The 15,351-nt window shown below is 39.2% G+C and overlaps 1 protein-coding gene across 13 annotated transcripts in view; it reads left to right on the top strand.

The window, feature by feature from the left end:
• The window catches only part of MCF2L (MCF.2 cell line derived transforming sequence like), a 147,326-nt gene that overhangs the window by 78,772 nt on the left and 53,203 nt on the right, over positions 1-15,351 (top strand). For all 13 annotated transcript variants that reach the window (XR_007630832.1, XM_050331716.1, XM_050331725.1 and 10 more), the window contains exons 2-3: positions 2,173-2,256; positions 11,138-11,252. Coding sequence is in view for 12 of the 13 variants with exons in the window: in XM_050331716.1 (XP_050187673.1) it covers positions 2,173-2,256; positions 11,138-11,252 (199 nt within the window). In the remaining variant the exon portion in view is untranslated. The remainder of the gene's footprint in view (positions 1-2,172; positions 2,257-11,137; positions 11,253-15,351) is intronic.

Below are 15,351 nucleotides of genomic sequence, written 5' to 3'. Positions count from 1 at the left end.
TTATTGAAAATCAGCTCTGATCTTAATGCATACTCAGCTTTTAGAAGTGTGTTGTGAAACTGAATCAGCAAGAGCAAGATGAGATGTGCTTTGGTGGAAGAGAGCACAGCAGGAAGGGATTTCTGGAGGTTTGGTGTCTGTAAACAGTCACATTGTACTGCTCCTCCACTTGCTTTTCCTATCAGGGGGAACACTGGGGCAATCAAATCTCGACTCCATCTTCCACATGGCACAAGTCTGGATTGCAGTGGGATTGATCACATGGATACATGAGGAAATAGTTATCCATTATGTATCTGGGAAACATAAAGAGTTTCTCTTCCTTAAGAATGTTTTGCCTGCTTGAATGTTGTGTGTCATAGATGTATTTACTTATGTAGAACACAGCTACTTTATTACATGCTTGGGTGCAATACTGCAATACTAAAAATTGTTTCTGCCTATGACTTTAGGCAGGATGACGTATTGCAGTGATTACATTATTTTCCCTTTCCCCAACTCCCACCAAAATGTAGGCATTGATCCTGTAGTAGTTTGTCTTCAGGTAAATGGATCTACCTGCAGGCATTGGTTTGCAGAATCAGTTTCTTAAACACTGCTGCAGGAGGGTTCCTTATATTATAAAGCATGGACAACAAAAATAAAATTGGAATTCTTTTTTCTTTGTGGGAGTGGGTTGTTCCTGTTCTGGGAATTACTTGGCCATCTGAGATTGGACTTTTGAAAGGTCTGTGTTCAGTGTTCTCTTCAAAACTTAAGATGATGACATAAGTGAAGGTCTGGGTGAAATATGTCTTTCCAGTTAAACGTGTCCACTTATGGATTTGACAGCATGGTATGCAGAGGTCTTCTGATCAGGCAGCAGTTCACCGGATGCAGAAAAATAGCCCTGATCACTGTGTGACCTTGAAAGTGGTCATGGGTCTTCCTCTGCCTGACTGGATGACAGAAAACAGAGAAGTTCTGTTTCACAGTATAAGTTGTTGCTTATCTGGAAGAAGTAACTGAAAGTGGCTTTTTTGCTGTTCTCAAATAATTGCAGTTCTCAGAGTTTTATATATATGAGAATCACTTATAGAAGTGAGTGTCTGTCTGCTCACAATCTACCATTTGAAAGATCTCAATGAAAACAAGTCCTTCCTTGAGGGTCAGAGCTCTACTTCAGCTTTTACTTCAGTGCAGATGACACTTACTCCTTACATCAGTTTTAGATTTTACATACTTTTCCTGTGCATATTCACAGCTTTGAGTGTCAGATTGGAGACTATTTTAATGGCATTTCAGTGTACATTAAAAACCAAATCTTCAATGCCAATACAATGTCAGATTAAAAGAAATGTTGAAAACCAAATAATGAAAAGGCTATGTTATCTATTTACTACTTTTCAGTGAGGCTAAAAATGTGGAATAATTATTTTTTAAGAATTGCAAAAGAGTAAAACTTAGTGTTTCCTTGTAAAAAAAATGACATTATAGTTTAATGAATGAGGCAACTCTTGTCATGCACTCTTTATTGTGATCAGCAAAACTCAGGTTTCTACTTGACCTCTGGAAATATGCTGTGGGAAATGCTGCTGCTCAAGCACTGTGGCAGAAAACCAAGGGTCAGGAAAGCAGTATGGTTGTCATTAAGCTGAAGTGGAAGGGCTGAGATAAAAGCTTAAGCATTGCTTTTCAGTGTTGAGGCAGAATGTGTGTGTGTGTTTCAACGTGAGGATGTACTTTCAAGCCTGTTCTACCTACCTTATTTAGAGCTGTTTCCTCGGGGTATTTGAACACTAGACAACAGGCTAGAGGGATCCTAAGTTTCTTGGTTTTGCATGAGGTGAGAAGATTTTAATAAAAATTGAATTTTATGTGTAAAACCCCCACCTGTTTAATGTCATTCCTGAGGAATAATAGCTCTACAGTGTTTGATTCACTGACAGTCCTCTATTGCTTCTGAATGTCAGTGAATCTACATTGCTCTTTTATCAGTATGCTGTTCAAAGAAAAGTCTGCCCTTGGCAAACACTTGAAAGAATCCAAAGGTTTTCACGTATTTTTCAAAACTTGGACAGTTTTCTGGGTGTTTGTGTTCTAGCGGTGATATTTTTTTTAATGTCTGCTGTGAAATTGCGAAATTTTACATAAAATGACTTTGCAATGCAAATTTTTTTTTTCTCCCCACAGATGAAATCATGCATCAGGATATCATTCCCCTCTATGCTGCAGATATTCAAGACCAATTAAAGAAACAGTTTGCTTATCTGTCAGGTAAGATCACGGTGTTCCCTCCTGTTGACATTGCATCGATGTATGGTTCAGCCTCCTGTACTTTCAGTTTCTGAGGTCTCTTATATGAGAAATTAATATTTAATGAGCAACTCAAAATGCAGACTATCAAGACTTGTCTTTTAAGGATTTATTAAAATATTTTTTTTTAGAAGTATAATATGAATTTTCAAATTACAGTTAATTTTCCAGTCAAGTGGAGATTGCACCATGGATGTACTGGTGGTTGCTGTGATCTTGCAGTCCTCAGCTCACAGCCCCAGCTGCTACGGGCTCTGCTATCATGTTTGATACTGAAGCCCAAGCTGACACCTTAGTCTTGGCCAAAGTGGTGGAGTGAGTACCATGGCACCATGTTCCCCTGCAGCCTCAGTGCTGGGGTCACACATGTGCAGCATCAGGTTCTGGACAAGATGTTTGGCTTGGTATTGCTAACCAGCCTTCTGCAAAGGAACCTGCTTTTAGGTGGAAAGCCATCTCTAAAAGCAGCACAGCCGTGTTCTCACAGCAGGAGGAGTCTTTGCCCCCAGATAACCTGTGCCAGGTGATGGGGTCTGGGTTTGTGCCATGCAAGTGTTGATTGCTGAGCTTGGCCCTTGATCAGGCTGTGTGGAAGGTGTCTGATGAGCTTCTGAGTTTGTTCTCCTGTCCTCCTTCCTGTAAACCTCTGGCAGGTGTGCAGCAGCAAACTTGCTGGAGTTCCAGCCCTGCCCTCCTTCCAAGACATAGAAAGTAGCTTTGCAGAGCCACCCTGTATCCTTCAGCATAAAGGAGATTTACCTCTCTGGGCTGAAGATGGACTCTGTTCTCTCTCCCTCTAAATCCATCCCTGCATCAGATCAGGAGGCACACAGCAATGAAGTAATGTACTGCTTTGCTTGGAAAAACTCATTGAATCTTCTTGTACTCATAATTAGCGATTCATTATGATTTATGATTCATTATGATTTGTCCTGCCACACAAACTAAACTAAGTGTGGGTCTGTGGCAGTGACTGTTTTCTATGGGGAGGTAAGAATATTTTGTTTATGGAGTTGGCTGTTCATGCTCCATTTGAGATGACAGTGTTTAAGCTACCCTTCTTCTCTGATGGTTTATCTTTTTGACTTCCAAGCTCTTCCTTCTTATCCAAGGGCAGAAACTGTCTTGTAATAGTGTTATGCAAGAATCAGCCTATCTGGGAAACTGGATATAGGGTTTATATTTTGCCTTTCTGATGTGAGGGGGAAAACTGGTACCTACAGTAGATGAGTTGTTGAGTTCAGAAATCCACAAGCATCTTCAGCACTCATTAAATCCACCATGCAGTGGAGCTTAGTAAGAGCAGCTGTTCCTCATTCTATTTTCTTCTATTTCATTCATATTCAGCCTATTAGAAGTGTGTTTTCTTTGCCTGAAATAGTAGGACAGCTGCATTACTGTGCATTACATTCTCTGTATTTTATTATTCTTGGGCAAGTTGACCATTAGGCATTTTCATTTTGAACTCCACTTCTTTTACCCTAATGTTCTCCTTCAGGATGCTGACAGTTAGTTCTCTGTGCTGTACCATACAGTGGTATTGCAGGTTCTGTGGATGAAGGAACAGAGACAATATTTTGATACTTGATTTATGTACATTTTGCTTGTTGTTACACTTGTGCTTATGAGTGTCTTTGCTCTAAGGCCACTTAAGACATTTCCACAGAACAGGATATTTTTGCTTATTACTAAACTGCCTTGGAAATAGAATCTTAGGACACAGCATAAAACTCATTAAAATGAAAATCCATGGATTATGAATGCCTTTGGAAGATAGCATCTTTGCAGGTATTGGTGAATGTCTTTGATGCATTTCTGATTTTAATTGTTGGCTTTTCAACAGCAAGGCGACGTGTACTTGAGAATTGCTTTAGTTTCTCTAATAGGATGTATCTAGGTCTCATGGGACACTTGCTTGAGTAGTGAATGAAACGTAGTCTGCTTCTGTGGCCAAAGGCTGTAGCCTTCCCAAGCTACTTTCTGTGTATTGGTCAAAGTCAGGGTCACTTCTTACTCTTGTCCCTTGTTCTCCTAGATTGTCATGGAGATGCTGCAGGGACAACCAAACTAGACTTGAAATGAAACAAATTAAAGGAAAAGCTTATGTTAATGCTTCAGTTTGTCAGTAAATACAGCAATTGCAATGAAATCAAGGTGCTAGGTAACTCCTGCAGACTAGCTCTTGCTCAGCAGTGAATATGCAGTCATGTGTTCAGCTTAATGCTAATGGAAGGGCGGGCTGTGGATGAGGTTTTTAATCAGTCATTCACACAGCAAATTTATAAACCACGAAGTTAATATTTTACTTTAGACACAACTGTTTACTTTTCGCCTTGGAGTTTTTCTTTCTGTGGAAAAAGGTCCTTATCTTTGCAGGAACTGTTACTCTCTTTTGTTGTTACTAGGCTTATTGAGTGTCCTTGCAATATGGTTCACTGTTTCACCTGTCTTACCATTTTATTCCTTTAGTTACTACTTGTGCAACCACTTTTTCTTCTGCATTGAAAAGGGTCTTCTGCCTTTTTGGTTTTTGTTTGTTTGTTTGTTTTTGGGTTTTATCCCATGAAGGACATTATAAGGTCCACTTAAAAGTCTCTGGAAAATGTATTCAGTACAGTCTTTCATTCACACTTTGTACTTTCTTTCGTAAGTATTTTTTTTTCCTCTTTCCATGACTGGAAAGTTGCTGGGTGACTTTCATAACCACCCAACCTTTTGTCTATCTGTCATCACAGTGTGCAGGTGTATTAAAATAAATGTGGATGAAGAGCATGCAGACAGGTGTGTATGTTGATATGCATCTTAAATTATTCAAGCTATGTGATGTGCAAATGAGAGACTCTTGGCCACCATAAGTGCTGAACCAGTTATTTCAACCCACTTTTCTTTGAATGCCTCTTTATGCATTGAACAACTTGAAAGTATTTCAATTAAAGGAAATACATATATGATTTCATACTGTTTGCATTTTTGTCTATTGATTCCTAGTTGTTTTTCCTGCCTTTGTAAAAGTTAGCAATGGTACTAGCTTTCAAAATGCTTATATCTTTGGTTTATATACATATACATGCTTATATCTTTATCATTCTAAATACTAAGGTTCTCACTCTCTGCAACTTTATTTACTTCACCGTGTTCTTGCTCTTCTCTGTGGAAATGACCTGTCAATACCTCAGTGGTCAAACTGTTCCCATTGAAGTAGCTGCAGGTGCTGAGTCTGTAAAATTATATCTGAGAATTTCTGAGTGGATCCTGTACCACATACATCACAACAGTTAGTTAAAAATATCAGCTTGATTTTTGTTGTTGATGTAACACAGTATCTGTGTTGTGTATGGACTGTGGAAGAGATATGGCTTAGCAGTTTTTCCCTTGCACAGGTGTAAGTTTAACTGTTGTTTTATATTCACTGTGCTAAACCCACTGTGGAGATCTTAAAAAAAAACCACGAAAAACCAAAAACAAAACAACAAAAAAAGTAGTAAAGAAAAAGATTTAAAAAAAAAAAAAAAGAGTGAATCCTCAGCTAAGAGAGCTCCAGTTCAAATATATTCAGGTACAAATTTAGTTACTGCAGTCTGATTTCTGAGCCAGTATACTTGCTGCTGATCAGCCTGGGCAAAATGCAAAAAGCTTGTATACTTGTGAAGTTATACAACTAAAACTTCTCTCTCATTTCAAGCAAAGAATATTTTAATAAATTCTTCTTGATTCTGTTTTTCTTTGCAAAGGATATTCTGTGGAACTTTTATCCACTACCTCATTGAAGACCACATGTAATTTCAATATTCTGAGTACTTAAGTATATTATGCGATTAGAGAGGAGAAATTCTTTATCAGAAACACACAAGCATAACAGCTAACAGCTGAACCACCACAACAGTAAAGAAAAATCTGAAGTAAACCTTTCTCTCATTCATGTGAGGACCTCACTTTTGACATGACTGCAAACAAGATTGCTTTTAAGCTAGGTCTTTTGAACTGAAGTTGTAGATCTAAGCCATTTAACAAGGAAATGTTCTTTAATCTTGTGTGTGCACATTGATAAACATAGATATCATATTTTCTTCTTGCAGTCCAAATACTATAGAATTGACATTATAGATTCAGGCCAGAAGACCTACCTTTTTTCTCTGTCATCTAATTATATCCAAATCCCTTACTTCCTTTTTGTCGGTTGGACCGAGTGCTCTTGAGAATACCTTTTCTTATGTAAACAGCAGCAAAATAATCAGGGAAACATTACAAAATAATCTCCTACTCATCTTTCCTGGAAGTCTGAGCAATCTCTTTGCTGCTGCCAAATTCTGCTGGCCATAAAACAAAACCCAACCAACCAGTATATCTTTTGCAGGGTTATGGGAAATGACCCTTTTCTCTATGTGCACTTGTGTGTGAGGTTTTTAGCAGTTGTACAATTCACAGGTTTTGTAATTTTCCCTGTCAATACTATTTTAAATTGAGAAGAATGCTAATTATTTCTCACTTGAGATTGTTTTTAGATACCAGGTCACTAACATGCCTCTTGATTAGAATTTCTGTAAAATACTGTTGCAATTTCCTTGGCACTTCTCTGTCACCCAACCTGTTTAATAAAAAAAAGAAAACAAATTCAAAAGAGATTGAAACTGAAGTTGGGAAAGATGGGAAAAGTTAGATATAGCAGTATATAAAGAATAAATGCTAAATTACCTAGACTTAAGGTAAACTTTACCAATCCCATCTTACAGTAGCACAGCTACTTCTCCAAGGATAATTTTTCCATTCCTTTCATACACAGGACCACAATGCTCTGGGTCCATGTAATTTTAACAGTTGGGGCTATTGTTGGTGCTAATTGTATTCAAAAGTTAGGAACATGAAGTGCTGTATACTAAACACAGTTAAGTCATTTTGATGCCTGAACTGTGGACCTTGTAAAATTCAGCGTTTTTAAAATGTGTTTCTCCAAAACACAGGACTGTCTCTGTTGTACAAACTAGCCTTAAGACTGAGGAATGTAGATCTGTTTAGAAGAGCTCCACCTGACTGGAGGTTTAGTAGAATTGTGGAGGTTTATCCACTGAAAAATTTCCATTTTAGAGAGGTAATTTGTGTTTTATTTGATACTAAATCTATTGAAGAAGTTTCAGTTGAATAGGCTGCCAAAGTATAGGTGAGTTAAGAACAAAGTATTCCTCTAATGAAGGCTCACAGAAGTAGGGTGGAAGCAGACCTGCTTACTTTAAAGTGGTGTGGTGTTTTTATTTTATTTAATTGCAAGCATAAGTTTCAGTACTCTTCACTTCTATGGTGTTTCCATTTTTAGACTGCAAAGTAATAATCCTCTCCCTTGCAGAATGTTTCTTACAGCTGCAAGTCTCAAATAATTCTTGGGAATCATTTCAGATAAAATGTGTGTGGACTGATTGCACGCGCTTAAGGACTGATGACTTCTGTTCTGTAAACAAAAGCTAATGCTCAAGTGATGTTTGCTTAATATTTCAAAATAATGCTGAATATTTTTCAGCATTTTCATAGCATCACAGAATGGATTGGGTTGGAAGGAACCTTTAAAGATCATCTGGTCTACTCCCCTGACATGGGTAAGGACTTTACCTGGACCAGATTGCTCAAAACTCCATCCAACCTGACATTTGCGTAGTCACAACAGTGTTTACAATATTTAAAAAAAATAGGAGGGTTTCCAGAAAAAACCAAACAAAAAACCCCAAACAAACAAACAAACAAAAAACCAAATTAAAAAAAACAAACATAAAACCCTAAAATTAGACTAAGAAAATACTCCCAATGCTCTCAGATACTTGATTGTCTTAATAACAAATAAAACAATTAAATTCCAATTGTATAGGTCAGTGCATCCCTGTTTAAGCCTAGCAGTAGGAGAATGGGCTTGAGTGTGCCATTGTGGACAGAACTTGCCCAGCAAATAAGGTTAGGCTGTTCTACAGCTGTGGCTGGAATTTCAGGACTGTGAGCTACAGGAGAATGAGAAAGAGGTGATTTTTTCAGTGGTTATAAATGAGGTAATTAGACATAACCACTCTACCAACTGACCTGAATTTATTAAAATATTACAGTTAAATTACTGCTTTTTTGGTTGATGATTAAAATTCCAGTCACTCATATTAAAAATTACTCCATACAAATTGAATTATTTTCATGAGTTTTAGCATTCACAGAGTTCATCTCATTTTATGTGTCCCTTTCTGTAATTGGGTGTATATAGTTCTGAGATGTTGGATGGTTATATTGAAATTTTTGTCTTAAACCTCTGTTTCAAGGAGGATGAGAGAAGTGATATTGTTCATTTTTATCACTTGAATGCTTTGCCTCTCACTAAAGCCTAAACCCAGCTTAGCTTCCTAAATTTTCCCTTTTATTCCCTCCCTCCAAATTCTGTGGCATGGTATACTTCTGGGAGAAGGCAAGAAAATCACGTTTTGCACAGTTAATTTAGGAATAAACTGTGTAATGTTGCTTCTGCAGAGGTGAAGCAAGAAAAAAATGATTCTAAATAAAGGAAGAAATAATTCCGTGTTGTATTAGGTTCACTATAAAAATGAAGGACACTAAAAAGCGAACACGCCTACTGCTTTTACTATTATTTAATATGTAGGATTTTTACTTTATTTCCCATGCCCTTTCTGTGGGTTGCTGTGACAAATGCTCTTTTGTAAGTAGGGACTGCTTTGCTCGAGTGACCTGTATTCCATTGATGGCCCTGTATTTGAATGCTGCAATATGGAATGTGGCTTTGATAGGTCAGAATAATTGAAGCTGAAATTTTACAGTATTTGTTATGTGTAGCACTTCAGGTCACTTTGCCCTAAACTCTTTTGAGCAGTGAGGTTTTGATAAGGAAAAGCGGTTGAGCAGCATTTGAAGGTGTATGGATGCTCAAGTGTCCCAGCAGGAAAGGACTGGAGAAAAAGATAATCAGTGAACAACGATCTTCTGAAGAGCACAAGGCAGGACAGAGTTGTCTCCACTCATGATAACCACAGATGACTGTACTAGAAACTGAAAATTAATAGGCAGTGTCAAGGCAGGATGCCTCTATTTGCCCTGGACAATCAGTGGTGGTCTGGGAACTTCCTGAAGGTCATGGTCTGGGTTTCTGCTTTTAGGACATGTCCTGCAAGTCTATTGTTGTTCTTCTTTTGTTTCATGTATCCTATTTATAGAAATTATGTAGAACAAAGCAAGTAACCAATAGGGACACAGCAAATGATGTATAATTGTACCTAAAAATAGATATTCTAGAGAGAGCAGAACAACTCATGAGCAACAGAAGTAATCATTATCATGCTTGAAAAATGTTTTAATGAGAGAGGAAAACGCTTAGATCCTGAGAGCCTGGGTAAAACAAAAACTAATAGAATCAAAATGGGTCCTAAGTTATATTTTTGTTGTGAACATTTGTATAGCTAAAATTAGCTCCGTTGACTTAATGTTGCCGTGTTTGGATGTGTTGCAAAGGTCATGTTTGCAAATTTGTGATATTTGCATAACAGTTGCATTTCGTTGTTGTTTAAACACATCCAGAGTGCATTTACTCATCTATTTTGATTTTAAGAGCTTCACAGTGGCAGCACCATATTGCCTGTAAACTGGTAGATTGAAGTCAGATTCACCACAAATTAACATAAGGATACTATTTGAGCTCTTCTAATTACATATGGTTTGGAGGGAAGCTGTGGTTTCTTTTATCAAGCAAATCTGAGCTCAAATATTTCTCTTCCTGTTGAGGTTAGATGCAAAGGCACTGGGAGTGGGTAATAGCACACTGTAATCTTCACAAATCACTGTTGCTCTAATGCTTAGTGTTGCTAATACCGTTTACAGCTGATTTCTGCACAATTATTGGACTTCAAAGCTAAAATAACCCTATTATTTTACAACAATAATTTTTCATTGTTTTTCTTCTCTTTTTTGAAGTGTGAAGCAAAGATAACTTCCCAGCAATGTGTTCTTACCACCCCCAAACTGTTAATTTCATGCAGTTCCTAGGGCTCAGTAAGCCCCTTGTCCTGCCTGTGTTTATGAAAATATACTTACTTAAGACATGAAACCTTATTATTGCTTTTAAAAAGAAATAATTACGATTTTGCCTGTAAAAAGGTGTGTGAAGCACATTAAGAAACATTGTGTTTGCAAATGCTACCCAGGGCTGCAAATGGCAGAAACGATACAGATAACCATATGTAGCTCATCAACCACCCTACTGTAATGTAGGTACTGCGAAAAAAGCTCTGCTTTACCTTTTGTACATAATCTGAGAATGGTAAATCTCATTTGAAACACCTACACCCGTTTCTTGTAATGTTCTGTTCCTTTCTTTTAGACCATCCTGGAAGCAAAGCAGCCTTACTGGGCAGGGTAGAGGGGGTGTTGCATGAATGAGTTCAAAGTAGTAAGAAGGTTGAATTCAGTTTAAGACTGAGATTCACCTACTTAATTCTGAATTAACATTTTTTTCCTAAAATAGTTCACTTCTTTCTTCACGATGGGTTGTATTTACATGCAGTTGACGTTTATCAAAAGAAAGAAGCACTGCCATCTGGTGTCAAAACTGTGTTCACAGGAGCCAAGGCATTAGTACAGAAAAAAAATCTAATGTGAATGTGGTATAACAAGTTCCTTTCAAACTTCGTAAGATCTGAAGAAAAGAATGCACTGTTCCGAATAAACAGTGTCCATGGTGATGAGTTCTGCACAAAATGGGGAGAGAAAAAAGAGAGAGGATAAAAAATAAATACAGTAGTTTCTTTCCTGGGAAATTGCAGTCTAGGTAAAGGAATGTGCATGTAAACATGCTTGCTGCTTGTTTCTTTTGTAGGTGGAAGAGGGGGAGATGGCTGCCCTGTTATCACCTTTCCAGACTATCCAGCTTTCAGTGAGATCCCCGAGAAAGAGTTCCAGAATGTCCTGACCTACCTGACAAGCATTCCAAGGTGAGCACCTGTCTAGAAGAAAATAACCTTTTATCTGCTAAGTAACTTTTTGCATTCAGTCCCTTACATGATGGTGTAAAGGTCAGGTTTGGTATTTAATTAAAGAAAAAGAAAATGCAGCTTACTGGTGCAGGTTCAGTGAGTGTTGGTTAATGACTACTACAACTACATCAGCTGCCTAATGTAGTTGCTACATTATTTATATAGTGGTATTCATATTTCATCAGAAGATTACTTCTTGGTATGTAGGGATATAGGTTCTGTGATGGATGTTGTCCTCTTGTGTCTTCACTCTATCTTTGAGTACGATATTCAGTGTTTAAATTGAAAACATGCTTTTGGCAGAACATGCTAATTCCTGGATACTACTCAAGATATTACTCAGTGAGGGAATACTCCACAGTTACAAACAGAGGTTTGTCCTTGCCACTTGTGATGTTTCCGTGGCTCGGTTGAATGTAAGGTCTTTGTAGACTTCCAAAGCTTTGCCTGAGGGTGCTAAGCAGGCCCAGTGATTAATCCTGACTTTCTTAGGGAGCATGGTAGTTACCAATGGGCTTCTCAATAAACATTGTAATTTTTGTTGATGGTTGGGGAGTGAAATGATGGGTTCGAAATCCTGATGGAGGTGAGGAAGGCAAGTAGACAAGTACAGACCATAGACTTCAAGAGAACAGATTTTGGGCTTGTTCAGGGAACTGGTAGGTGGGATGCAATGGAAGGCAGCTCTGCAGAGATAATCTGCTGAGGAATGATGCCAAGTTTTGAAGGACAGCATTCTCCTAGCACAAGAATTGTATGTCCTGGAATATGAATAGACATAACAGGAGACTGACCTGACTGTCCAAAAGTGAACTTGTGACTGAGCTGCAGTACAAAGGCATCATACAGGAGGTGAAAGCAGGGACAGGCTACAAGGGAGGAATATAGATACATTGTCCAAACACATAGGGATGGTGTCAGAAAAGTCAAAGCACACCTGGAGCTGAGGGACAAGAAAAAGGGGACATCGAGGACCACCCAAAAAAACTTCTGTTGCTTTAGCAGTACAGGAATAAGCAAGGAAAATGTGAATCTGTGCTGAATGGACTGGGTAAATTAGTAGCATGCAACACAGAGGAGGCTGAGACACTTGAATTCTTCACTTCAGTATTCTCTGACAGTGTCACCCCAACCTATGTGATCAGAGTGAGGGTTCAAGGAGAATGACGAGAAATGAGTGAGGATCAAGTCAAGGATCTCTTGAGAAATCTTGACCCAAATCTAGTCTTTGGGATGACTTACATTGAGAGAGGTGAGAAGGCTGACCACTGTCATAGCAATGCTGCTCTCTGTCATCTTTGAAAGGCTTTTGAGATGAGAGAGAAACCATAATGACCAAAGAAAGGTAAATATTGCATTCATGTTCAGGAAGGGCAAGAATAATGATCCGCAGCACTATAGGCTGGTCAACCTCACTTTGATCTGTGAGAAAATTATGGAGTGAGTCCTCTTAAAACACACTTTTGGGCACATAAAAGAAGAAGGTTATGGGGAGTAGCCAGCATGAATTAAACAGCAGTAATTGTTCTTGACCAGCCTGTTTCTGTGATGAAGTTGCTGGTGCATCAATGAGGTCGAAGCTGTGCATGTCTTGTGCCTCTCCTTAAGCTAGGCTTTCAACTTAGTGTCCCCCCTCACCCTTCTGTCCACTTTGAGTTACTGCATTTTGGCAGGTGGGCTGCCGGGTGGGGTAAGAAAGTGCTTGGATCATTCAGCTCAAAGAGAGGTAGTTAATGGCTCGTGTTTTATCTGGAGACAGAGTTCCTCAGGGAACCATACATATTCATGCTGCCTGATGTTCTTGGCAAGGATCTGAAGGAGGAGATGAAGTGCATCCTCATCAAGTATGTGTATATGAGAAACTGGTGGACTAGCCAGCGCACTTGAGGAAGGATTGCCATTCACAGGAGCCTAGACAGGTGGGAGGTGTGGAATGACAGGCATCTCATGAAATTCTGCAACAACAAATGCCAAGTTGGCAGTTGGGATGGACTGACCACCTGCAAGAGTGCAAGCTGGGAACTAAGTGGCTGTGAGGCTCCTCTTCTGAAAAGTACTTGAAGGTCCTGGTGGGAAGCAGGCTATCTATGAGCAGCAGGATGCCTTGGCAGCAGGAAAGGCTGGCAGCCCTAGGGCTGCACCAGCAGGAGCATGACAAGGAATGGGTGACAGCGAGGGATTTACTGGCTGGCTCTCTCCAGGCCCTACCTGCAACAGTGGGCTCAGCTCTGAGTTACCATGGAGTGGGAGTTCACAAATAGTCTAGCGGGGTCCCCACAATGGTTGGGAGCTGGAGCTGTTGTGCAGGGAAAGACTACAGGAGCAGGGCTTGCTCAGCTTGGGGAGGGAAAGCTGTTGGGGCCCAAAAGCCACCATTCCCACCAACCAGAGGGCTGTGAGGAGATGGTAGTGGGGGCTGTATTTTGCATTCTTTTTGCTGGTAGCATCAAGAGCAGCTCAGCATGGACCATGCTGAATTCACATTTGGACCTTGTCATGGCAGATGTCCTTAGTGCACGTGTGTGCTTTTGTTTTCTCTATGTGCATGAGTTCTTGTAGCAGTGTTCTTGTAAAGGGCTTTCCTCTTAATTATTTTGTAAGACCTGCTTGATGTGAGGGAATCCTGGTTATACACAGCATAGCACTGTGCAGTTCCCTTCTGGTTGTACTTGTTACTCCTAATTTATCAGGGAATGGAGCTGTGAAGCCAGCAGCCAAGCTTTGCATTTTCATTGCTTATCCTTGTGTTGGTTAAACTGCGTGGTGGCAAGCATCTGTTCATGGTATCTTGGATACCATTATTTCAAATAATTATACACTAAATTTACATCTGCTTCTCCTTTTGAAAGTCCTTGGTGGTGCGCTTTGTGGTGGCCCATTGAGCTCCTGCACAGAGTGGGGTTCATGTGAGAAATTCTGATGGGAACAAACAGCATCTGGTGCAGGGGAGGAGCACTGAGAGCATCCCAGCACACCAGTTTGGCAGGAGCACGTTTTTACTAATTAAAAGTCTGGGAGCAGATTTTCTGGAGGTTTTTCTTGTTAGTTGCCTCTACCTGACAAAAATTATTCTATGGGTGTTGAACCAGAAGAGGTCATTCCTTAAGTCTGACTGGTTCTTTAATTTATAATTATTTAGAAAGAGATGACTGCTTTGTGTAAACAAGGGAGATAGCCCAGCTGGCTAGATGTGAAAGTATTAACTATTGTGAATATAACAATTCTCTAGGTTTAAGGTGATAACATTTCAATTTCAAACCTTGTAAAAATAATGCTACTGTTAAGATACTGATAAACCTGTGACCTTTTTGTGTCTGAGAATTGCTATAATCTCAAAGGCCTTACGATATCCATCATGTCTTTGCTAGCAGTGTGAGAAGCTTACTGTGTAAAATTGTGTTTGTGAGCCCTTGTGCAGGCTTATAGGAATAAAAAACTACAGAGATTACACTAGCTGGATGCCAGCATACATCTCCTCATGAAGTGTGTTTTGCGAATGTTAAGTTATTGCCTGCGCATAACCCTAAGAAGAGCATTAATGCAATTTTTCTTGAATTGAGATATTTCTAGTGCTATTAAAGGTGTTGTAAGATAGTAGTTTTCCTGTTAATCTGAGTGTTCAAATACTGTTTTGGATGATTTGGAAACTTACTTTTGAGGGAAGTGGTGGCAGTTAGTTAATAATTTTTCTTAGTTTGTAAGCTGATTAAAGATGTGTAAGGAGAAAGGATAGGTATGGAGCCCACTGCTTTTATGCATGGACTGCTCTCCCAGGCTAAACTAAATTGTCATTTAGTTTATCAGATACTGAACTCTGTGTTTGGGCTGTTCTAACTGACTGAGGAGAAATGGACTTTTCTGTGAAAAGCCCTATAGAGCACAGACGTGTCTGGAGCCACAACAGTTCCTCAGAAAACTATTTGTGCTACTTGGCCCCATACAAGATCACAGTGAGGGCTTGGCAGCAGTAACTCAAACCTCATTGTGTGACTGCCTGCAGTCGCATGTTAAGGGAAATAATATTTCATGGGGATGACAGTGAGGAGCTACTAAGAGC

Source organism: Myiozetetes cayanensis, unplaced genomic scaffold (assembly GCF_022539395.1).
Source record: "Myiozetetes cayanensis isolate MyiCay16 unplaced genomic scaffold, myiCay2020 scf5-8, whole genome shotgun sequence".
Lineage (NCBI taxonomy): Eukaryota > Metazoa > Chordata > Aves > Passeriformes > Tyrannidae > Myiozetetes > Myiozetetes cayanensis.
This window is presented reverse-complemented; position numbering and strand designations above follow the sequence as displayed.